This window comes from Caretta caretta, chromosome 4 (genome assembly GCF_965140235.1).
Source record: "Caretta caretta isolate rCarCar2 chromosome 4, rCarCar1.hap1, whole genome shotgun sequence".
In the NCBI taxonomy this organism is placed as follows: Eukaryota; Metazoa; Chordata; order Testudines; family Cheloniidae; genus Caretta; species Caretta caretta.
In genome coordinates, this window is record NC_134209.1 from 130,311,879 (window position 1) to 130,336,708 (window position 24,830).

At 43.5% G+C, this 24,830-nt stretch overlaps 1 protein-coding gene across 4 annotated transcripts in view; it reads right to left on the reverse strand.

The window, feature by feature from the left end:
- The window catches only part of AFAP1 (actin filament associated protein 1), a 160,637-nt gene that overhangs the window by 40,482 nt on the left and 95,325 nt on the right, over window positions 1–24,830 (reverse strand). For 3 of the 4 annotated variants that reach the window (XM_048848955.2, XM_048848959.2, XM_048848957.2), the window contains 3 exons: window positions 22,272–22,483; window positions 18,837–19,016; window positions 526–618 (listed from right to left, as the gene is read on the reverse strand). In XM_048848955.2, the coding sequence (XP_048704912.2) occupies window positions 526–618; window positions 18,837–19,016; window positions 22,272–22,483 (485 nt within the window). The remainder of the gene's footprint in view (window positions 1–525; window positions 619–18,836; window positions 19,017–22,271; window positions 22,484–24,830) is intronic. The other variant, XM_048848958.2, reaches the window with a different exon arrangement.

The following is a 24,830-nucleotide window of genomic DNA, read 5'->3' on the forward strand; positions in this document are numbered from 1 at the left end:
CCTGCTTGTTTCCCTCTGCCTCCACAGGTCCATCTCTACACCAGAGCTCACCCACCATGTCCCGTGCTACTGAGCATGCCTGCTTGTAAGCATCTAAAACAAAAAGCTGCTGATGGATATGAGTTGCTGAAGTTGGCCAATTTTGCGTTGCCTGAATATGAGGAATAATTGTGTGTGTATTTCATTTAAAAAATGGCCTCTGCCAGAGATGTTATCAGAATGTGAGAGAGAAATTTGGAGTCTTTGGGAACTGTGCAACTTATGTAGAGGAACCCAAAGAAATGTGAGGAAGAAGGGGAAAAATTTCCACAAATGTGGCATCTTAAAATGTTTCCTCTGCAAAAGTTACCAAGTATTTTACTGAAAAAGCTACACAGTTACTGTGCCAAATGTAGAGATTGAATTCAATCATTAATTGGAGTCCTGCTTTAAGGGTAAATGCAAGCTGAACTTTAGAGTCACTGTTGACATCTCCATAATATAACACCATCATCTATCTTTGCATTAGTAATACTTTAACTTTACCTTTTCCAGTTCTGTCTTGTGTATCGGAGAACTAGATGATGGTCCATCTGAATCTATCGCTCCAGTGCAGTTGCTGCAAACGTCTTTTATCACCTTAAAAAGAAGTACAAAATGGTTTCATTGACACACAAGTCAAAGAACAGAAAAATTATATTTTGCTGAGCAGAGGACTTTATTCGAGATGAAGCACTAAGAATATTTGCTATCCTGAAGGTTAAAACAGCAGTGTGGAAATTATTCTCTTTATCCACAGGCAATATGTTAGGCAGGCTGCCACTGCTTGAGCTTCTCCACACTGCCTCACTAAATCGCTTCATGAATGACCTGGAGGAGCCATAATGTCTAGAGGTGAAAGGTTTCAATTTCTAGACTAGCTAATCTCCAAGCCTCTCCTGAGTAAAGAAGCTGCCAGCACTTGCAGTAGTTTTGCAACATGAACTCAGCTGACACCACCAAATTCATTTCGTTATGACTAAAAAATGGGATTAGATCCAAGATCCTGCAAGCCAGGGGACAGCACTGCTGCCTAGTATGCTACCCAGCTGCTTTTTTTCTAATGAAGAAATAATGATGTGCTGACCAAATTGCAGATCTGTATCAGATACTCTTGAGTGTGTGGTTTAAATGGATTTTTCATATTCATTATGTGATGTTCAGTGGTCACAGTAACATTGGCACTGAAGCATAGTTCATACTACTTGCAAATATCTCTTAGGAAATGTGAGTTATTTTATGCGCCCCTCCCCTGCAAAGAAAGAAAGAAAGAAAGAAAGAAAAATCCACAGAAGGAGATGGATTTTGATAGAATTTATGGGAGCTCAAAAACTGCATCTGTAAAATAAGGCCTCAAAAATATAAAGGCAGAAGGCTTTTACTTTTCCTGTTTTCTCTGTGCACACAGTTTGGTTTTGATTCTTAGATAGGGTTGCCACCTACCAATCTTCATACTGGAGTACCTGGTGTTGAGGGGAATATTTGAGTTCTTGATTGCAAATGCCTTAGAGAGTGTAGATATCGCCAGAAAAGTGACTATGTAAAAATGGGACCTTCTTAATTAACAGCTCTCCTCCCTGGGTGTAGTCAGAGCAGCATCTGCTGACCTGAATGACATATATATGCTTTTACTCCCCTTTGCCCTTGCTAATACAGCAGAGTCCACCCAGCTAAGAGAGAAATGCATTTTATTGTGCTTGAGGCATCATTAACAGAAATGTGAACTAAGTTCCAAATGTAGGGCCAAATTCTGCCCTCATTTATACTTCTAACATCACATGATTTATCTAGCGAGAGAACTTGGCTCACAGAACCTTCACTCCCAGTGACGGTACACAAGCCAGAATACAAGCTTAACATTCAGATCCCAGGCTGTTTGCATGGCTGAAATAAAAATATCTTTTTAATTGAAAACTGAACAAATTTGATATGGAAACCATTAAGACATAACAAAGATGGCATCAAATAATGTCCTTTTCTAGTTACTAGAGCTGAACCTCACTTTAAGGGCATACTAAGCAAACCAAGTGTCTATCTAAAGTACTTATATGGCCCTGTTATTGCAGTATCTGAGCAGATGGGGAATTGAGGCACAGAGAGTCTAAGTGTCTTGCCCCAGGTCACATAGGAAGTTGCTAGCAGAGCAAGGAATTGAACCTAGGTCTCTTGCTTCCAGGCTAGCAGCCTGAACACTGGACCATCCCTCCTCTCAGGCCTATTGACACTCTACTCCCTTCCTCCCTGGCACCCCAAACACACCCACACTCTTTTGGGGACCACAATGCATGCAATTTTGCATCTTGAGGTCTGGCCCCAGCGCTCGCTCTCTCAGTAGCAGGGTATGAATACCACTTAACAACTTTGGCATCAAAACCAGATATAGATACAACTTATGGTCAGATTTAATTCCTGTGCTTCAGTTTAGTGGAAGTATGTGAGTGTTTTATTTGTAAAGAAACTTGACCATTCAGTTTCTGGGAACATTCATTCCTGTCTCCTGCATGACCTTGATACAACGGCTCATGTTTTCAGCATCTGGTCACACCACACAGTTAGTTAATTTTGGCAAAGGCAGATAGTAATGGAAGTTACAGACAGAACAGAGGGAAATGATTTGGCAGCAACCACAGAATAGTATGTGCAAGTCATGCACTCGAGTAAATACTGTTCTTGAAATACCTCACACACTTAAGGGAAAGCTTTCCCAAAGTGCTTAATTGGGTTTTAATAGAATTTTGAATAAAAATGATGCACAAATAATGTTGATCATAGGAAGCTCATGGCAAACTCTGAAGCACATGCATATTCAAAAATTCAGTTTGTGAACATTTTTGGATTCAAGGGATCCATCTTCAGCTGGTGAAGATTGGCTCATCAATTTCCAGGTGGAACATTACTGTGTTTTATTCACAGTTTCAAACTTGTACTTCCATGGTGTTCTGGATGAGTGCTTTGATGCCCCTTTTATAATTATGTTGCCATAATAATTGCTGTTTTCACATGCTCATAGTTTTTACTCACAACTTTTGAAGCTGAAACATCAGTGTGGCCAACTCTCATGATTTCATCACGAGTCTTAGAATATATGTTGATTTTCTTAAAGCCCCAGGACCTGGAGTCATACGAATACACAAGAGCCTCAGCTTTCATTTAAAACAATGAAGTTTGCATTCCTCATGGTCAATGAGAAAAGCATGAAAATGTGACCTGAACGTATCCTAATAGCTCAAAAAGGCACATAAAAAGAACCCTAAATTTATTTTTAATATAATCTCATTACTTGGGGATTTGAGTCATGATTTTTGAATGCTAATACTATCTCTTGCAGTGTCTACTCAAAAAAGAGGTTTTCATGGAAAGACTGAACAAAATTCCTTCAATATTTTAGATTTCAGTGTGAGGGGTGGGTGGGAGAGAGTTTTCCTCCCTCTCTCTGTCTCCCACACACACAGACAGGAGTAGCATTCATATATGCCACCAGCCGACACTGATCCATTGAGGAAAGTCAATCCAAGTTTGTATGAAATGAAGCATTATTTTAAAGTTTAGGACTACATAAAATCAGCACACTGCAAGCTTTTCATTTTTTTGATCACTTCAAAGCTAAACCACTTAAAATAAACTTGACAAATTTCAGCCCCCAAAAGTTAAAAATATTTCCGGTCTTAACATGTGAAAATGGCTTTTTGGAATGAAAAGGTTGAAAACGTGTAGGCTGGACATTTTTGTGCAGCCTGAACTATATATTCATATTTTTTTTCAGTCACAATAGTGCCTGGAGGCCCCAACTGGATCAGGAGTCTGTCGTGTGAACTATTGTACCAACATAGGTCTGATCCTACAAACACACACACTGTGTCTTATTGACTTCAGTGGCACACAAGGTAAGTGTGGATCAAGGCCACATAAAGACAGAGTACCTGCCCCAAGGAACTTGCTGTCTAGGTGTGAAATCCTGGTCCCACTGAAATCAATAGGAGTTTTGCCATTGACTTCAATGGCGAGGATTACATTCCTGGTGTTTGCAGGTGCTGGGCCTACATGCTCCAACTACATAAGCATTTGAGTTAATTATAGGGTGCTCACCTGTACTGAACTCATCAATTTCCACAATTACTATTTACTATTTTAAATGAACACTATCAAGGCTGGACGGCCCAGTATAGGACCTACCTTCCTTTCTTTTACATGCTTGTAAAACCCAAATGCTCTAGTCACCTGAATTTATCCACCATCTTCCATGAGACAGGCTGCAGATAAGATACCAGCTATGTCGTAAGCCAGAGAACTGGTTGCCTGCTATGTAGAACCCTCCAGAAAAAGAAAAACTTCTCTGCATTCCATAGAGTGGCAGAGATGCGCTAAGTGAGAAGAACTTGAGTAAATGAATTCCTTGCCTCCTGGCCACTGCCTAACTCTGAAGATAGTAATACTGTCTCTTTAAAAGTGGTGGCTGGGGAGGGTTCTAGATAGGAGTGCTAGAATGAAACAGAGGGAGAAGAAGTAGCTTTAAGGCTAAGCCCCTGTTTTTCTTATTCTCATATAGCTCTTTGCTCTGTGTTAGAAGAAGGCGGTTATTTACCATTATCAAATGTGACAATGGCATCCTGAGTCTGTCCGTCTTTCTTTTCAGCCTGTGTGAGTTACGGCCCTAGTACAGTAGCAACCAAGTGCTGGATGTTTTACAGGCAGATATGAGAAATCCCCTGAAGACCTCTCCGTCTAGCAATTCACGTAAGTAGCCCCAGCAGGCTAAGAGGGAGAGAAGAAATAACTTTCCCACGCCACTCTCCAAGCACTAAAGACGAGCTCCTGCTCCCCATTGCAACGACACACCTCTTATAAAAGCACCCCTAGACTTAAATGAAAAGGACCATCTCCCCTGCCCATTGCCATTGGTTGGGAGGAGCGGAGAGTGGCAGGGGACTTCAAACGAGCTAGCAACTATTAAGATGGTCTTTAGTCCACACATATCCCCTTTAAAATTCGCTCCCATCTGACATTCAATCAGGCCAACCCCCATACACACTGGCCTGTGTTATTAACATCAAACCTACTGCCATATATGGCAATTGGATCAGAGTCTTGTGAAAGGAGCGTTGGGCAGCTACGTAATGTTGCTTTAGGCTCTGGCATTGCAGTACTGCTACAGATGTGGAGGTACCCCCTCGGAACGGAAAGCTGCCTCCATCGCCCCCTGGATGCGGATATTATTTGAGGCCGAAAAGCTCCCCTTGTAATCACAGATATGATTTTCTACAAACAGATGTTTAATACCCGTTTTATGAAAACAAATGCAAAGAAAGGAGCTCAACCCATGAGCTAACAACCCATGAGCTAACATGATTACATGTGAAAGAATGGGAAATTATTAGGGAAGGAATATTATCTAGTGGTTAAAGCAGGTAACTGAGTATCAGATCTCCTGGGTTCTCTTCCCACACCTACTGCAGACTGTATCTGTGACTTTTAGGAAAGTGTAATTCTGCCCTAGAAAGTGACTATACAAGTACGACATGTGTGGTTCCATATTAATTGTTTTTCTGATTTTCATATCACATGTGCTCATTTTACACATAAAGATTCTTTTTCTTACTGCCAGCCCCCCGAGCCCACTCTGTACTGTGATAGTAAAGCTGTATCCTTTCATATCAACAACAATAGCAGAGATTCTACAAGCCAGACTAAACTTTCAGTTACACCTCTGTCACTCATGTAGTCTTCGGGTTATGCCCTCAACAACACTTACATAAGCCCACTGGTCTTTCATGGGTTTGAACTAGTGAAACTGAAAACAATCTGAAGACTATGGGGTTGTACAGTTAGATGAGGCTAGATAGAGCCCATTCTGACAGACATGGATGGAGTGTGCAAATACGTTTGTAAGAAGCTTCTTTTCATATGCAAACTGAGCAAATGTGACATAGAAGTCTGTCAGGCACAACAAATAGAGAACCACACAATACCACTTTTACAAAGCCACTTTTAAGACACAACCACAATTTAATCGTTTTGTGTCTCGGTTTGCCCACCTGCAAAATGGGGGGAAACAACCCCTCACAGGGCTATTATAGGGCGTAATACATTAATGTTTGTGAAGTGCTTTAAGAGCCTTTGTTGAAAGGTGTTGTCAAAATAATATTATTCCTATATCGCATACAATTACAAAATTAGTCCTATACAAGCTTAAATTGATGAGCAAACTGCTATGGATTTAGTTTACTCTCTACTGAAACGCAGGCCACTTCTGGAGAGAGACAGAAGCTATTTAAGTGCACTTAACATGACACAATAATTTAAGTCAGGCAGTTTCAAAAGACTAAGGGAAATTTAAACAGTAGACAACATGCAATTACCAGAGATGGAAAATGGCAAGGACGCTTGTGCTAACAGTCTTATGAAAAGAACTGTAGCATCTTTAAATGACCACATCTGGGCACAGTCTCAGTCTTGAATATCAGGAAAAAACACTTCATAGTGTCCTCTACTCCAGTGTTGATGGACAGATTTAGTACTGACTCAGAGGGCAGAGGGTCACCTATTGAATCACCAAAAAAGGCCTGGTTACCTACCTTTCCATAACTGTCCATTCCATTCTAAGCGTGTGCACGCCCACGTGGACAGTTGTCGGAGACTTTTGCCTTAGTGGTATCCCTAGGATCAGCTGTGGCAAGGAGTGCCGTGCTCATATGTCAGTATATCAGGCGCCACTGGCCCTATGCCCTCTCGGTTCCTTCTTGCCGGCAACTCCAACAGAGGGCTGGGAGGGCGGGTAATGGAATAGACATGAGCAACACATCTCGAAGAACAACAGTTATGAAAAGGTAGGTACCCGTTTTTTTCTTCTTCGAGTGCTTGCTCATGTTGATTCCATTCTAGGTGACTCACAAGCAGTATCTATGGAGGTGGGCTTAGAGTTCACTGCTTGGCGGCTTGCAGTACTGCTCTACCGAAGCCAGCATCATCCCGGGCCTGCTGGGTCAGCGCAGAGTGTAACGTGAAGGTATGGACCGACGACCAGGTGGCCGCCCTACAGATGTCCTGAATAGGCACTTGGGCCAAAAAGGCTGTCAAAGAGGCCTGAGCCCTGGTAGAGTGGACGGTGATGATCGTCAGGGGCGGCACCTTCGCTTGATTGTAACAAAAACGAATGCAGGCAGTGATCCAGGAAGAAATTATCTGAGTGGAAACAGGGTGACCTTTCATTCTGTCAGCCACAGCGACGAATAATTGCGTTGACTTACGGAACAGCTTGGTACTGTCAATATAAAAGGCCAGCGCTCATCTAACGTTGAGGACATGCAGCCTGCACTCCTCTTCTGTCTTGTGTGGCTTCGGGAAGAATACCAATAAGTAAATATCTTGGCTTGAATGAAACTGAGAGACTACCTTGTGAAGGAAGGCTGGGTGCAGTCTTAGCTAGACCTTGTCCTTGTAGAAAACCGTGGAAGGTTAAAAGACCTCCTGAATGAGGAGTTGCTCATGAGAAGGGTCCTTGAAGAGGGACGGGGAAGGAGGATGGAAGGGTTGGTCGGCTACAAAGTGCAGGGTATAGCCTGACGAGACTAATGTGAGCACTCAGCAGTACAAGGTGATATGGGACCAGGCTGACTGGAAGGGGCGGAGGCGGTTGAGGACGATGGGGACCGGATTCCGGTGCAGTGACTGGGGCATCTTCCTCGGGCGCACCGTCAAAATGACTGCTTTTGGCTGCGTTGGTCCCTGGAAGGACCAGGCTGGGTAGATGGGCGAGATGACGACTGGTGGTGTCGCTTAAACCCGCTGTTTTTGTCCTCCTTTTCCTAGGGTCCAGATCGAGGGGCACCCCAAGATCTTGACAACGGCGGAGGCAGTGGTGGACAGAATGGCTTTCTAGCCTGCTGAGGAGTATGCAGGCCCAAGGAGCAAAGGGTAGCATGGGAGTCTTTAAGGCCATGGAGCCTTGCATCAGTCAGCTCTGAGAGAAGCCCCGTTCCCTCGAAAGGGAGGTTCTGGAGGGTGGATTGCATCTCCTGGGACAACCCGGAGGTCTATAACCAGGAGCTATGCCTCATGGATATTGCAGAGGTGACCACCCTTGACGTCATATATGTAGCATCCCAGGCCATCTGGAGGGCACCCCTAGCTGCCGCTTGGCCCTCTTCCACCAGAGTGACAAACTCCTGTGCTCGATCATGTGGGAGGCTCTCCCTGAACTTGCTGACTGAGTCCCAAAGGTTGAAATTGTATCTGCCAAGTAGGACCTGATGCCTAAATTGGAGGCTCGCTGTTGAATAAATCTTTCTGCCAAATAAATCCAGCCTCTTGGCATCTTTATTTTTGGGGGTGCTACCCACCTGGCCCTGCCTAGCCCTTTTGTTGATGGCAGACAAGACCAGGGACCCCGCGGAAGGGTATAAATATTCAACCTCCTTTGTGGGGACATAATACTTCTTTTCCACCTTCTTGGATGTGGGCAGAATGGAAGATAGGGTCTGCCACACTGACATGGTGATCTTCAGGACTCCTGGGTGAAAGGGCAATGCCACCCAGTCTGGGGCAGAGGAGGGGATGACACTGAAGAAGTCATAGGGCTCCTCAGCTAGTTCCTCGACCTCCAAGTTCAGGTTGGCGGACACCCTTTTAAGTAGGGCTCGGTGCTCTCTGAAGTCATCGGGGTTGGCGGCTGCTGGTTTGCGAGGGCCCCGCCACCGCCTCGTCCGGGGACGACTGCGCCGCTGGAAGGAGGGGAGCCTCCCCGTGCTGTGTCAGGGACTGTTCTTCAGCCACTGGGGCCTCCTGTGAAACTTCAGCTTTGGATTCGGCTCCTTGCTCTGACACTGGTGCCGGCTGCACCAGGGCTTTATTGTCCGAAGCTGCCTGGGGGGAGCAGTGGGAATACAGTGCAGGCATAAGAAGCACCCCCACAGGTTCCACTATTGCCACTGGACGGGCCATTACCCTTGATCCCATGCCGGTGCCGCAGGCACCTTGCAGCCTCCCAGATAGGGGATGATTCGTCCTTTACAAGGGAAAGACTGAACTATCCCTCTGAGCCAGACCACTGCCCTTCTGGTGACCAGGGCGGGGCTGTGGAAACATGAGTCTGTCGACTGACTCTCTCTGGTGGTACAGAGCAGCCTCCATGAGGAGGGCCCTCAATCACATGTCCAGGTCTTTTTGAGTTTGAGGACAAAAGTTTTTGCAGAGCCAGCACTTTTCTTTTCTATGGGGCTCCCCCAGGCACTTCAAACAACTCTTGTGAGGGTCACTGATCGGAACATGGCTTGAAGCCTGGGAAGCAGGGCATGACCCCCTCCGGAACAAAGTCCCAGCCAGCTAAACTACTACTAAGCACTTAACAGCTAAGTAATCACTTGACTAAATAACAAAGGAGAATGATCTAAACAGTGAAGAACCGCTAATGTTCTTGTGAAGCAAGACCAGGAGCTCCAACCAACGGTCATGGGTGGTAAGAAGGAACTGTGAGGGCATAGGGCCAGCGGCGCCTGATAAACCACCAAATGAGCACGGCACTCCACAGGGCGCCACAGCCGACCCTATGGATAACGCTAAGGCAGAAGTCTCCGACAATTGTGCATGTGGGCGTGCGCACACCTACAATGGAATCGACATGAGCAAGCACTCGAAGAAGAACTCTACTTCCAGAAGCATCTAGGTATACCATCAACATTTTCCATTAGTGACCCAGCCCAACCCTGCTTAGCTTATGAAAGCTGATGGGATCACAGCAAAGGGTGGTATACTTGGAAACATTAAACTAAAGAAACTTCACCCGAACAATGCATAAAATTATAAAAAAATGAATATATTTTGATTAAATGGATTTTTTAGATTGTCTTTCACACAGTACTTGACGACCGAACACTAGAAAGCACGCTCTAGCAAGCAATACTGCAACGGCTAGAGGATGGCCTTCACGACTACTCCGTCTCCGTAATGGTCATGATTTTGGACCTTAAGGCCAAAGATATCTTTGGCATAAAATTGTTTTTTTGTTCAAAGACCAGTTTTCATATGAAGGGGTTGCTTGCAACACAGACCCCATTTATCTGCATGAATGAAGTCACTAAAGGAAATATATTGCTGTAATACCATTTTATAAGTAGTATTTTATTTTCTTAATCCACTATCTCTTTGGGGCATGATAAACAAGTGTAATTTCTCACAGCCAATTGGATATATTGGAACAAATATTCAGAACATAGATCCGTAGCTGTACACATGCATGCACATTCTCAAACATCCACTGAAAAAGCTCACTTTTGGGGCACAAAGAGTAACTGTGCACATCTTTTCATGGGCATGGTTATAGGCGCAATTCAGTGTTACTGATGTAATCTCTATAGCAGCCTGGAATCTGTACTGGTTATGCTTGGTGCTCTGAAATTCTGACAGACCGGTGACATCAGCTATTCTTTCAACCAAGCATTCTTTAGCTGGTAAGCCTGAAACTGCCTATGTGGTTTGCTGTCTAGACTTTAGATTTCTCAGCTATTTTCTGGTGTCATCTCTATAGAATTCTTCAAAATCATCTACATATGTACTAGAGTTTAATTTCTCTACCATCATATAATCATACTTGAACTGACGTTTTAAAATCAGTTGCTTAAGTAAAGTAATGTATATTGTCAAAATTACACCTTGGCCTGTTCAGTCTAAAGGAAAAAGTACTAGCTTGAGACTTAAATTTGGATCCTTGCATGAGAACAACTTGTGCTTGGCTTGCAAGCTGGCTCCACAGGTACATATTTTTGAAGAAGATGGCATCCCCGTTTGATAGGTGGAAATGGAAGTGTTCTGATAGGAGGAAAATAAAGATCCAATCAGCCCTCTTGTCTAAAACAGTACAATAATATCAGATGTTTGGGGAACTACGTGTGCTGGATATAGTCATGGCTATATTTCCAAGGTGGGTGAAGCAATTCCTGCATGAGGATATAGAACTTAAATCTGGCCCATGCAGTGTCTATTGTGCAGAACCATCAGCTGCTCTGCTGCACTTGCAAAGTGTGAGGCTGCTAACACTAAAACAATACCAACCTCAGATATCCCATAGCATTAACATGTGTAGATCTTCCCCGTTTCAGAGATCGCAACCCCATGCAGTATCTTTAAGTAGTCTTGCATTAATTTATGAATGGTTCATGAAGGATTGAGTTCCACTTTATACATCTCATACAGGAACTACAAACAGTACGGGGTCATTTGTAAACAACACCGGAGAAACACCATCCCATGGGGTGGCTTGAAAATACTGTTTCAGGCTGGGTCTTCCAGAGACCTAGAAACAAAAAGTGTGGGACATATAAAGGATCAGTGTAAACAAACTAGGGGTAGAGTTGCTAGGTGTCTGGTTTTCGACTGTGGGAAAACTAGTCGAAAGGGGACCCTGTCGGCTCCAGTCAGCACTGCTGACCAGGCTGTTAAAAGTCCGATTGGCAGAGCAGCAGGGTTGGCAGGCTCCCTGCCTGGTTCTGAGGGGCACAGGGAAGTGGCTGCTATGTACCTCCAGCTCAGGGGTGGCCATGGGGGCTCCGCATGCTGCCGCCACCCCAAGTGCCGGCTCTGCAGTTCCCACTGGCTGGGAACCACAGCCAATGGGAGCTCCAGGGGTGGGGCCTGCACGCAGTGCCTCCTGGCTGCCCCTCTGCCTAGGAGCCGGAGAGACATGCCGCTGCTTTCTGGGAGCCACTTGAGGTAAGTGCCACCTGGAGCCTGCACCCCTCACCCCTTCCCAAACCCCTGCCCCAGTCCTGAGCCCCCTCCTGCACCCAAACTCCTTCCTGGAGCTCACACACCTCATCCACTCCTGCATGCCAACCTTCTGCCCCAGTCCTAAGCCTCCTCCTGTACCCCAAACCTCTCATCCCTGGCCCCACCCCCAGAGCCCATACCCCTCCCACACTCCAACCCCCTGCTTCAGCCCAGAGCCCCCTCCCAGACTCCAAACCCCTTGGCCCCTCCCCACAGCCTGGACTCCCCTCCAGCACCCCAAACCTCTCATCCCCGGCCCCAGCCCAGAGCCCTCACCCCCTCCCACACCCCAACCCCCTACTCTAGCCTGGTGAAAATGAGCAAGTGAGCAAGGGTGGGGGAGAGCGAGTGACGGAGGGAAGGGGGGGAAGCAGTGAGTGGCGGGTGGGGCCTCAGAGAAGGGGCGGGGCCTCGGGGAAGAAGCGGGGCAAGAGTGTTCAGTCATCTGTGATTACAAAGTAGGCAAACTGGGGGCCCACATTTTGACTGGGCAAATGGACAGGATATTCTGTCCAAGGAGAGGTCCCAGACTTGCTGAAGGGTTGAACCTATTTGGGCCCAAAGGAGTGATGTGTCATTTCTGGTATGTTTATCAGTAAGTGTGTGGGAACTTCTGTTGTTTTTATATGTCTTCTCTGTAATGCTTTGTCCTTAAAATAAATGTACTCTGCTGAGAAAGAGCTGTGTGGTCACCTGTAACTGCTCAATATACTGGTCATAGCCCTTGGAAAGTAAGCAATGCAGAGGTGCTGGCCGTTAGGCAGACTGGCTTGTGGGGGATGTCACAGTGTATGGTTGGGGGCTGTGCAGCCTTAAAACCCCTGGTCAGGAGGGAGAGGGATATCAGTGGCTGCCCAAGAGAGGTGATGGCTCGGAGCTTGAAACCTTAGGTGGATGCCCCTGAGGGACCACAAAGGGAGAATACAGGTGCAGGTACCCTGAAACTGTGGCACTTCCCTGTCTGACAATCAAATCTAGAAATCACAAGCTGGGGACAGAGATCATGGGAGGGAGTGCCTCCCAGCTGATTGAAAGACAGAGGGAAATTGAGGGCCCCATCATCTGCCCGCTGAAGTCAATGATCTATTTCACTGGAAAAAGAATCCGGGACAGTCTGGAAAAAGCTGTGTTTGGTCAAGAACGCCAAGAGTTCCGACAGCCAGGAAGAATCTTCAGCACTAAAAATGCTTCCCCATCTATTTGTAGGAGAGGACACTCCTCGCAAAGCCACTCCTGCCAACACAACATGGTGAACTCATTCCCAGGACTGTCCTTTCCTGCACACATCCACACACATTGCAGGAGCTCACAGGGAGTTATGGTAAACAGGAAAACGAAACAAGTAAACAGTAAAAAGAAAATTTGCGGCAAAACAGTGCAACTTGAAATCTGATGTATCTGATTTTCCATTGAAAAGTAGTATTTCTAAGCGGCTGCAAGCACAGCATAACCTGCTTTCGGATTGTTCTGGAGCAGGCAATTTGTATTGTGTAGTATGGCGTATGTGATAGCAAAGTTGTAATCCTGGAAGTTGAGAGGACAGTAGCCTTGCCATGTACTTGAAATAGCTTTATTAATGGAAAGCTTTGTAGTGTGATGGAACTGAACAAATTACTGTCTATCTGTCTCCAAATGTTCTGCAGATTGCCTACTCTTTCACCCTCAGCACAGATACAATTTTGCAAAGCTTTTTTTTTTTTAGTAGCAGGAATGTGCCTCGTATGTGGAAATAACTACCTCTGCCTGTGTCTGTGAAGACTGTTTTGTGTATAAATAAATACATTAAACATGTTTTATGAAAGAAAGCCTGATAAGCGCCAATGCATTCAGCATTGCAAAATCCAAGTTTAGAACAAGACAGGAAACAGCAGTGCATTTAGTATGATCTAATTACAATGAAATTCCTTTGAAAAAAAATGCGACAGACTAATGCCATTTCATTCCAATCAGTTGCCATATGCGTATGCAGGACAGATTCCAATCAGTGTTCATGAAATGTTAAATGAATTAACAGGGCACTTATTCAGTGCTACTTTTTAAAAATAATAATTAGATACTGGTGTTATAAATAGCCTATAAGAGCTCACTGTTACTTTCTATGAAAATCCAAATTTCAAATCCAGAGATCAGAGGCTGCTCTAGACACAGGCAAGCTAGGCAGTTGCTGAGGATGGCAGATTTCAGGACTTCTGTCAAGGTTCCTTCCCCACTCTGAAAGCTAGGGTACAGATGTGGGGACCTGCATGAAAAACCTCCTAAGCTTCTCTTTACCAGCTTAGGTCAAAACTTCCCCAAGGTACAAAATATTCCACCCTTTGTCCTTGGATTGGCCGCTACCACCACCAAACTAATACTGGTTACTGGGGAAGAGCTGTTTGGACGCGTCTTTCCCCCCCCAAAATACTTCCCAAAACCTTGCACCCCACTTCCTGGACAAGGTTTGGTAAAAAGCCTCACCAATTTGCCTAGGTGACTACAGACCCAGACCCTTGGATCTTAAGAACAATGAACAATCCTCCCAACACTTGCACCCCCCCTTTCCTGGGAAATGTTGGATAAAAAGCCTCACCAATTTGCATAGGTGACCACAGACCCAAACCCTTGGATCTGAGAACAATGAAAAAGCATTCAGTTTTCTTACAAGAAGACTTTTAATAAAAATAGAAGTAAATAGAAATAAAGAAATCCCCCCTGTAAAATCAGGATGGTAGATACCTTACAGGGTAATTAGATTCAAAACATAGAGAACCCCTCTAGGCAAAACCTTAAGTTACAAAAAAGATACACAGACAGAAATAGTTATTCTATTCAGCGCAATTCTTTTCTCAGCCATTTAAAGAAATCATAATCTAACACGTACCTAGCTAGATTACTTACTAAAAGTTCTAAGACTCCATTCCTGGTCTATCCCCGGCCAAGACAGAATATAGACAGACACACAGACCCTTTGTTTCTCTCCCTCCTCCCAGCTTTTGAAAGTATCTGGTCTCCTCATTGGTCATTTTGGTCAGGTGCCAGCGAGGTTACCTTTAGCTTCTTAACCCTTTACAGGTGAGAGGAGCTTTCCCCTGGCCAGGAGGGATTTCAAAGGGGTTTACCCTTCCCTTTATATTTATGACAACTTCCCTTGGTTCCTTTTTCCCTTGGTTCCTTCCAGGAATGGGTGGCAGGTGATGAGGCTGGCGGGGCTGCCAGTTGGGGCTCCCAGGAGCATGAAACGGACACCAGCCGGGCCGCTGAGAAAGTGCTCTCATCCCTAGCCGCTCCCCACCCCTAATGCAGGTACAATTGTGGCTGCAGATGCAGCTCAGAGATACTCCTGGCAGCACTACAAGTGCTGCCAGGGCTTCAGCCCAAAGCAGTGGCCTGCTTGGCTCCATGTCAGCTCCCAGCCCACACCTGCTGCCCAGCGCCCAACCTCTGGAGACCCTGGTGCCTGGGCAGCTCTCAGGACTTGCCCTGACTGCTAACCTGGACTCACACTGCAATGGCCCTGTACTACAAGCCTGACAGTGAACAGCTCATCTGGAATGGTATGAGTGGCATGGGGCTTGCTGGGGACCAGGCTGGGGTGCAGGCTTGGGGGTGAGGAGTGCAGTGGGGCCTGGGTTGAGCTGTGTGGCTCCAGGAAAAGAACTGCAGTGTGGGTCAGGGAGGGATGGAGGAGGCCGGGGAAGGGTTACAGGAGGCGGATGGGGAGTGGGCCCAGGAGGTGGAGGACATCAGGGAAGACTTGTGGGAGCAGATCCATGACTCCGGGGCCGGGGGGGAGGGGGAGGGCGGCGTAGATCCCTGCCATAAACTTTGAAGCAATTAGAAGGAAGATTGTCTTATTTTGCGTAGGGCGGCCTCTGCCTGAGATATTAAAAAGCAGAACAAAGGCTAATCTGGTGGTATATAGAATTACAGATTAATTTTCCATTCAGCAAGTCACCATGCAGTCATGCCTCTGAAACTGCTCTTCACTTCTCTTTTCATAGGAAGCCTACATGCCATCAGGAAATTCTTACGTGTTTAATCAAACCGTGTTTAGAAACATACAATTTATTCTTAAGAAAATAAGTACCATATATGGTTACATCAGAGCAAAGCATAGAGAACGTTGGGTGGATTCTTATGTATTCAGACTTGTAGCTGCTCTTAAAATGCTGGATTAAAAGTTTTGTTTAAAAAGCCACTATAGCTGAAGTGATACTTTCCCACACTACTTCACTGACCTTCACATCTGAGAATAGTGAAGTCCAACATAAATACTAGTAATCTGGTTAGGATCTGAAACTACAGTACTTGCATTGGGAACTTCCACATTTCTAGACACTGAACAGAACAGAGTGAAAAATGGCAAAATCCTGATTCTCAGAAGTCTGCATTCCCAGGACAAACTGCAACACATGACATGCTGCTAGAACAGGCTTGAAAACTGGACTCAATCTTCTAGACAGAGTGAAACATACCTACACTTCTGCCTGCACAAAAAACATGCTCCCTGCAATTGACAGTACTCCTACAGCTGTGCCTATGTTTACTGCGTAATGTACTTAGAGTAACATATTGCCAATTATCTTTTTCTTTAATACATTTTAAAGTGTTACGTCTTACTGTGTCTCTCCATTTGTTATATATTCTTTCCCCTTCTGCTTTCATCCCTCTTTCTCCTATCATTGCTCAGGATTAATCTTTTTCCTGAAATGTCATCTCCTCCCCTTACGGCTCTTCCTCATTCTTTTGCTACATCATGCTCTCTAATTCCTCCGCCACTTTCTTCCTCTCCCCCCTTCTCCCTCTTCACACAGACATCTGCACCCATCTACAGAGCTGACAGGTGTTCTGTATCTCATGGGACACAGTCGCCTGGCAACACTGTCACACCTACCCATAGCTCTGCAGGCAAGAGCTGCAGTTGTGCCTTCTGATCTCTATGTCACCTGCTGAGCAGGCAGCCAGTTGCTTCACTCTCACTGTTCCCCCTGCTGGATCCCAGCTGGAGGAAGGAGCGTTGGCACCAGCAACACAAGGTGAGAGGCCCAGCTGGCATCAGGCTCTCTTATTTTGCACCTACAACTGTCCGCATCCAGCTCCACCAGGCTTCTCACAAGCAAACACCTCCACACCCGTCAGAAGACACGCCCTAATTCCCCAGCCAACATCAATTCCCCCACTGCAGCTTCCCTCAGCGACCAGCCAGTCCCAGCAGCCCCAGGCGACCAACAATCAAAAACCTCTCTAGGCACCCCGTACTGCTTTCAGCTCCGCCGCTCACCCAGCTGCCCTTAAGATAGCCACCAGCTGCCCCCAGTCATCCCCACTTTCTACTGTCAAGATTTTGGCCAACTCCTCTGAGCCTACCCCTACCACTGTTTAGGGGGAACATGTTTATCATAAGCTGAAGTTTATGGATATATGCAAACTAGCTCATGAACTAATTTGCATAAAATGCCACATGGAGCTGTGCAAAGCATAGCAGCTATGCATCTTCGTACCCACCCATAGTCACAGCCACTCTCTATCACACTTGCTATCTGGTCACCCGATTCCCTTGCTATATCAGAACGAGGCAAGCAGTACCTGCGTCTTTCTGCTCAATAGACCCACTGCCTACTCCAAGTTTCAATTTGCCCCAGTCAAAAGGGATTTTTCAAGCCCTGCTCTAGGTTTGGTAGAAAACATTTTCTTCTATGTGCACAAAGAATTTCTTCCATAAACCAGGGTGTCAAGAAGATAAGTGAACAATGTGTACTAATCTCTGCAACTCCCATCCACAACATACATGCCACCCAATGATTCTGCATATGAACTCAGTACAACTACTCACACACACAGTTACTCAGGCACATAAGCTCTCACAGGATCAAGGGCCCAAGAATGTAAATATGAGTGGATCCAGAAATTTACTGGTATGAACTTTGAGTGGCTGCTTCACTCATTAATGGCAAAACCATAAATTCTTGTAAGTTATGCAGGTCAAGCCAAAGGAATACCAATAAAATCTTTAAAACCTACGTCATCATCTATTTTGCATTAGACACAATTTACAGAAACCACTCCCCCCATTTTTTGTGTGTGCTCTAGAAAGTTAACACACACTTTACTGGTATTTTTTTCCTCTCTTTCTGCCTTGGTTACAAATTATTTTTTTTGAAACACCAACAGTAATGCTAGGCCCTGTGGAGCCAGCTGCCTTTGAAACAAGAGTTCCCACTGCACAGGCTTAAGCGGGAGCAAAAATGATGCAAAGCATCGTATTCATTTGAAAGAAAATGAGGGTTGGCTTTTTATTGGCATAAAACCACCATTTCTGGCCTTGATTCATCACAAGATAGCAGTGTAGTGCTGTTTCAGGAGTAAATATTATACTATCATTTTGGGGAGAAATTCTACATTTGAAGAGAAGAAAACATTTTCATAACAGATTTGTTAGTTTTTTAAACAGGGAGAAGGAGGTAGCTGTGTGAAAGCAAATCACTAGTTACTTGTTAATTAATTCTAAAAAACCCCCAACAACCCAAAAACCTAAAACCTACTGTCTTTTGCTTGTATTTTTTTTTAAATCAATACCAAAACTAATTTCAGTATTTTGAAGTTACAGGGCAAAACATCCTTCTCCCGTCTCAATATTTAGCATCATGTGGCATTTTAATAAATACTGATTTGTTTCAGAGACTTTAGTGGCACAAAGCAGATCTTATGATTTGCTCTCCACGGATTCAAAATCCGGTTTCTCATAAAATTGTACTCTTGAAAGGGGCTGCCTGATATTTCATGTGAACAGCAGAATTCAGTAAACACAGCCATTTCTATTAGGGAAGAAGTGTTATCATACAAGGCAAAAAGTGAAAGGATTTTGTCAGTGGCAGGTGAAAGAGCTCAAAGGCTGGATATATGGGGCCATTCTTCTGAACAAGGAAAAAAAACACCCAACTACCTAAAACATTAATTTAAAAAACAAACAGTCATATTTTCATATCTCACCTTGTAATATCAATTGATATTGAGTAACCAACACAGTGTTTTATTGTCAGAAATGTTTTTAGATATGTAACTGGTCAGAAACCGTCCAGTACCTTCAACCACTGTTCTGCCTGCTCTTTGCTCTGTACTGCTAGAACCAGTGCATCTGTTCCTTGGTGAGTGATTTTCAGCTCGTGCTTCTTCTTTTTACTGTCTTTGGGAATGTATGTGATACTGCAGTCATTCAACAGCAATTCCATCTGAGGCTGCTGATCCTTGGAACTTTTATAACACTAAATAAAAAGCATGTTATTAGGTTAAAACTTAATTTCACGCACTTCTGGTGAAAGCCCTTACTATATAGCAGTACTTCACTGCTTTAGCTTTTCTCACTCATCCCCTTACCATCTACCAAAGTTATTCAATGCTAACTTGTCATCCTTCTCTATCATCCCCTTTCCTAAAGTGAAATGATTGCCAGATTGATATTACTGGAGACTGTTTAATCACAGAATAGGTACAGCACGGGGAATGCCGTTGCAGGCCTTTTTTAATATACCTACTGTTTTTTTTACCTACCAATAAGCCTCAACCCTGAACTGGATAAGAGAGTCAGGGCATAGTTCAGTGTCCATGCTGGTTTACTCTTTGCTTCCTCTGCTAAGACTGATATGAATTTTTCTCCCCCTCGACTGTGAGAAACATTAGTGAACCCCCTTCAGATGCTGGGTCATTGATGAACCTGGCCCAGATTTGAAGCTGTGACCTAAAGGTGAAAGGCTTCACACAGCATGACTCATTTGATGAGTCATCTAGTGCCCATTCTGAACTTCCATCCTTCAGTTCTTTCAATCTTTCAGTGTAGTTCAGTTTTATTAGGCTGTCATACATAGAATAACAGATTTAAAACAAAAACAAGTCAAGATCATAACATTGTGTGCCTGTATTTCCATGTCCAGTTACCGTAACTACATGTGCAAATTGGTCTTTTTACCCCATCTACATTTTCATGTGCATGTACAATAGCTATTTGGATATTAAAAAAGACCAATCTGCATATGCAATATGGATAACCCAACGAAAAAGGTAGCCTAACAAATGCACATGCATTTTTATACATGGAACTGAGACCCCTTATTTTAAAATGTTGCCTTACCCACTTCACATGTTAAGATTCAGGAACATATAGCAATTGTTAACAGGATATTACAAACACTACAATCAAGGCTGAGAAGGGAATCATTTAAAACCAATCACAATTTTCTAATTGTTTTCCTTTCCTTTCAGGCTAAAATTTCTTTGGCCTGGTCTCAGCTGAGTGGTAAATAGTTTTTTGAGGAAATTTGTTTTATAAAAAAAACATACTTAAGTTCTATGAGCATGAAAAGCCACCACCACCTTTTATCAGTTTAAGAAGCATTTCTGTGGCATATCTTGATATATATTTCTAGATTTTATTTTTCAGAGTATATATAAGAAGTTTACTAAAAACACACATTTACATAACAAACAGTGCCAGATGAGGATGTATAGAAAGCAATTATTGGCCAAATTATTTATGCTGAATGTCTGGTTCTGATCTAAAATATCACATTTTGGTTTCAGTTGAATGCTGCATTTATAATATAGGGAATAACTAAACCCTAAACACATATATATTTGTATTACTTTCTGCAAAAATCATAGGTTAAGTCTTTTAGGTCTTTCTTCCAATAGTAAACTAATCTTGTTTAAATCTCCTGTTATGACTTTTATAACAATTTCTTAGACCACACAAGTGGTTAAAGAAACATGTGGTTAAAGGAAAAAGAGTACCACCAGGATTTTAAATAAATAAATAAACTTAATTGTAGAAGAAATATAATGTGCCTTTTTAATTTCTCTTTCTTTCTCTATTTTGATTTTAAGCTTCTATCCTTCATTCCAAAAGTCTGATTCTGATCTTGCATATGTTGGCATAGATCTGGACTAACAACAGTGAATCCAATGGATTTACACCAATATACGAGTGAACAAAATCAGTCAAACTTTTTTTGACAATTAAAATATATACAATGCAAAAATAATATCCTTAAAGCATAAATTGAACTGCCCATTTAATAACAATTTCCCACCATATTTACAGCAACCTCTTATCTGACCATCTATGTCCCAAAATCTGTCCGTTCCCCCTTCAGCCAAAGTAGATGAACTTTGCAGCATACTCAGAACATTGACAAATCTGGGCCACGGAGGACCAATGACGGAAAATGAATTGCTAAATTGAGAACCCTGCCTTTCTAGAATATCCCTTTCCAGGTGCAACCAAGTTGGGATGCAGCCATCATAAACGCATCTGCTAATTGCAACTTTGTGGGCACCACACAGGAAGAGAGAAACAGACCTCACGTGATTTAGGGTGCAGTTTAAAACCCTTGTATGTTTTTTGAATAATATAGAAATGAAAACCTCTCATAAGCAGAGCCGTCCCTAGAGTACGGTGAATCGGGATGACCGCCCTGGGCCCCACGCTTTGGGAGGCCCCACGCTTGGTGAGGAGGCGGGCGGGAAGGTGAGGTGGGAGGGGGGGCGAAGAGAAGCCCCCCTACCAACCTCCCCCTCTCTTCAGTGCCTCCTGCCTGCCGATGGGCCCCACCAATTGGCACCTCCCCCTCCTTCCCACTGCCTACTGCCAATCAGCTGTTTCGTCTGGAGGCGCTGGGGGGGAGGGGAACTGGGTGGGGAAGAGGTGTGGTGGGAAGAAGCGAGGCAGGGCCTTCGGGGAAGGGGAGGAGTGGGGGCAGGGCCTACCGGAGCCAGGGGGAGCACCCCTCAGCTGATAGAAATGCAGCACCTATGTCCCAGGCACCGCGCTCTCCTAGGGTCAGCCCTGCTCATAAGATAATCCTTTCTTCACTAAACAGAAACAAGTCTTGCAGCAGGGAGTTTACTAAGTCATGGACCTGCAACTGCTGACCAGTATATGAAAGAAACATAATAGAGTTCTAGAGAATGAACACAAAGACATTTTAATCACTTCCATCTTTCCTTTCTATGATGCAGCTGTGAATTATGTGAATATTGCATCTGTAATTACAGCAGAACAGATGGTGAAGGTTTAGTTTTAAGTATATACATTACAATAACATATGCTGCCAAGTGATTGCTCAATCTACCAAGGGACTTGTTTCTCTCTAAGGGTCTGATCCAACAGCTCTTATATACGGAAAACTCTCACAGAATCTAGTGGGATTTTTGCCTCCATAAGGGTTGGGTTTGCAAGGTTTCAGGGATGAAATATATTAGACAGAAATAGGCTTCCGGCTATGTTCTCTGCATCAGAGAATTTTCTAGGGTATAAGTTTCACTGTGACAGGATCCATGTTCTAAGTGAATTTTAAAAAAGCCATCAATTGATCAATATGGGGCCCTTGGTCATGCTCTCTGACAGCAATATTAAACTTGATCACTATTTACAAAATATTTACCATAAGCCATTTTCCTTTAAAAATAATCACATCTTTAAATTACAAACAAAATCTAGCCAAAGGAAATAAAATAATAATTACCAGTAGTTTGTTTTCTTTGATAACACACAGTAGTTTGGTCCATTGTCCAAATCGCTTCTTTCTCAAGAGGAAGGCACAAATTTTGGCATCCTTTACGAGGTCCATAGAAGCCTCCTCAGAAGGCCACTGATGTCTCATTTTTTTCCCTTTTCCATCCTCCTCCTCTTCATCATAAGATTCGTAAGAGCTGCTCATAGCATCTGAGTCATAATCTTTAAGAAAAGTATAAAAGTACCCAGTTAAAACTATCAACCATGAAACACACCTATAAAACTGAACAACTGTAACGGATCTATTTTAAGTACTACCTTTTATTCTAAAGACAAACCAAAAACAATATATTTTTCAATCCTCCGTAATATGAATACATTAAGTTTATTGAGTATGAGATGCTATAAAAATGAGAACTGCATCATCATTAGATTTAACTATAGAACCATAATTATACCCCTGGAATTTTAACTAAAACTATAACTTGGGAATTAATACTTAGCACTTAGATACTGCTTATGTTGAAAATGCTACTTGCAATTTCATTTCCCCCCCTTTTGCAGCTTTTCTAGAGGAAGCGATTATAATCTTTCCCCATTCCTTAATGCAATACTAAACTCTTGCTGACAATGTCTGCATGGAAAGAAAGAAACGTAAATATTAAGGACCTAGCATGTAGAGAAATAAACATGGAGTATGACACAGCTCACAAGGAATCAAGTATTTCTGTATGTTTAAATATTTACACCATATACAGTAGAAAAATACAGGTCTCTACAAAATGTCATACAATTATAACAGCAACAAGTTACAAACCATGAGACAATTAATGCTAATGTAGACAGTGCCATTGATTGCATCAGTGCCTCTGCTGATGTTGAAAGCACTCTCCCCTTATGTTCCTTAGCCTAATCCAAAGCTCATTGACATCAATAGCAAGACTCTGATTTAAGTGGGCTTCTTATCACTCCCTTTGTTATCAAGAGCCAGGAGTTAGCTCTCTACTACTTGAAGACTTTGTTATCTTTATCAAAGAACTCTGTACCCCCTTACTAAATGAGGACCTTTCTGCCAGCTGGTATGCCTAGAAGCTCCAGAAGATACAGTCCTTCCTAAGCTGTGGAATGACAGGGCTCAGCAATAAGCCAATGCAAGGCAGCGGCTAAAAGCTACAAATGAATCTAAAGTTAAGAAACACGACAAGGTTTTTATTGTTTAAAAAAATAATAAATGGAATAAAAGGGAAGGGTGGGAAAGGTTAGGGATTGTCTATTATTTAATTTAAACTGGCAAACTGGGAAATGGTTTTATATTAAAGACTGTTCATTTTCTCATAATCATGTAAAAATAATATGTGAGATCTCCATCTCTTCTAATTACCTCCCTGAAAACCAGGACAAAAGAGCCTAAACAAAAACGCCTTTCTGGTGGGGTTATCCAGGAAGCTCTATGAAAGTTTACACTACTAAATTAGAAAATGCCTAGGAGGCCACTGATCAAACTCAGACATCCAAAAGAACACCCACATGTTACCTGCAGAGACAGAAGAGTTAAACTGGTGAAATTACTAAACATGAAAATGCAGAATTCAGTAGTTAAACCAGCATTTTCAGGGAGGCCTGACTATCTCCTTGCCCTAGAGTGATATCCAGAATCCTGGTCCATCCCTCTGGCAACAATAATCCTCCTTGAAAGGCAGCTCCTGACTCACACTACATTCTTCCTATATTCAGGACCAGCAATTCTTTCAGGGGCCATGAGTTGCCTCCTTCCCCTCTTCCAATCTAACAGTGATCTAGGGCACAATTAGGCCACCCATGTCCTGCTCTGCTCACAGCTTCTAGCAGTGGGGCTGGGGCGATGGGGGTGAGGTGGGGGTGTCCTACTCCCTGTCTAAAGCCATATTTTCTTTTTTAATTTTAAAGTTTGTTGTGACTCTACTCTATTCTCTGCCACCAGACTCCCTCTGAATGCATCCGATGAAGTGAGCTGTAGCTCACGAAAGCTTAAGCTCAAATAAATTGGTTAGTCTCTAAGCTGCCACAAGTACTCCTGTTCTTTTTTCTGAATCTGAAAACTCCCAAAGAGGTGGCCAGCAGTGGTGGAGAGCAGAAAAGACGAAAAACCACTTTTCCATCTGCATTTTTAGTGTACCTGACACTGAGGAGGCAAAAGGCAATATTGTATCTGTCTTTGCTGTATTTTAATAAACCATTTCCATTTTATGGGATGTTTTAACTTTCTCATATTCCACAAAAGAATGTTCCACCTACCAAATACCATTGTTATCAGTCATCTCCATACTATATTATGAAGGATTGGTTTCTTTTTACCTCAAGCCCCAAGCAAATATCTTGTTTCCATCACTGCTTTTCAGCACAGTAATTTGATTAACCACTGCACTTTTTTTCACAACACCTACATACTTTCATCAAGGTTATTAATATCCCAGTTATGGAGGTGCTAGTGGGGACTCAAAATTTAAAGGTTCAGTTTTGTATTTCAAGTATGCATACACACAGACACACACCACCACATGCCACTCTGCATCCAACAATTTACAAAGTC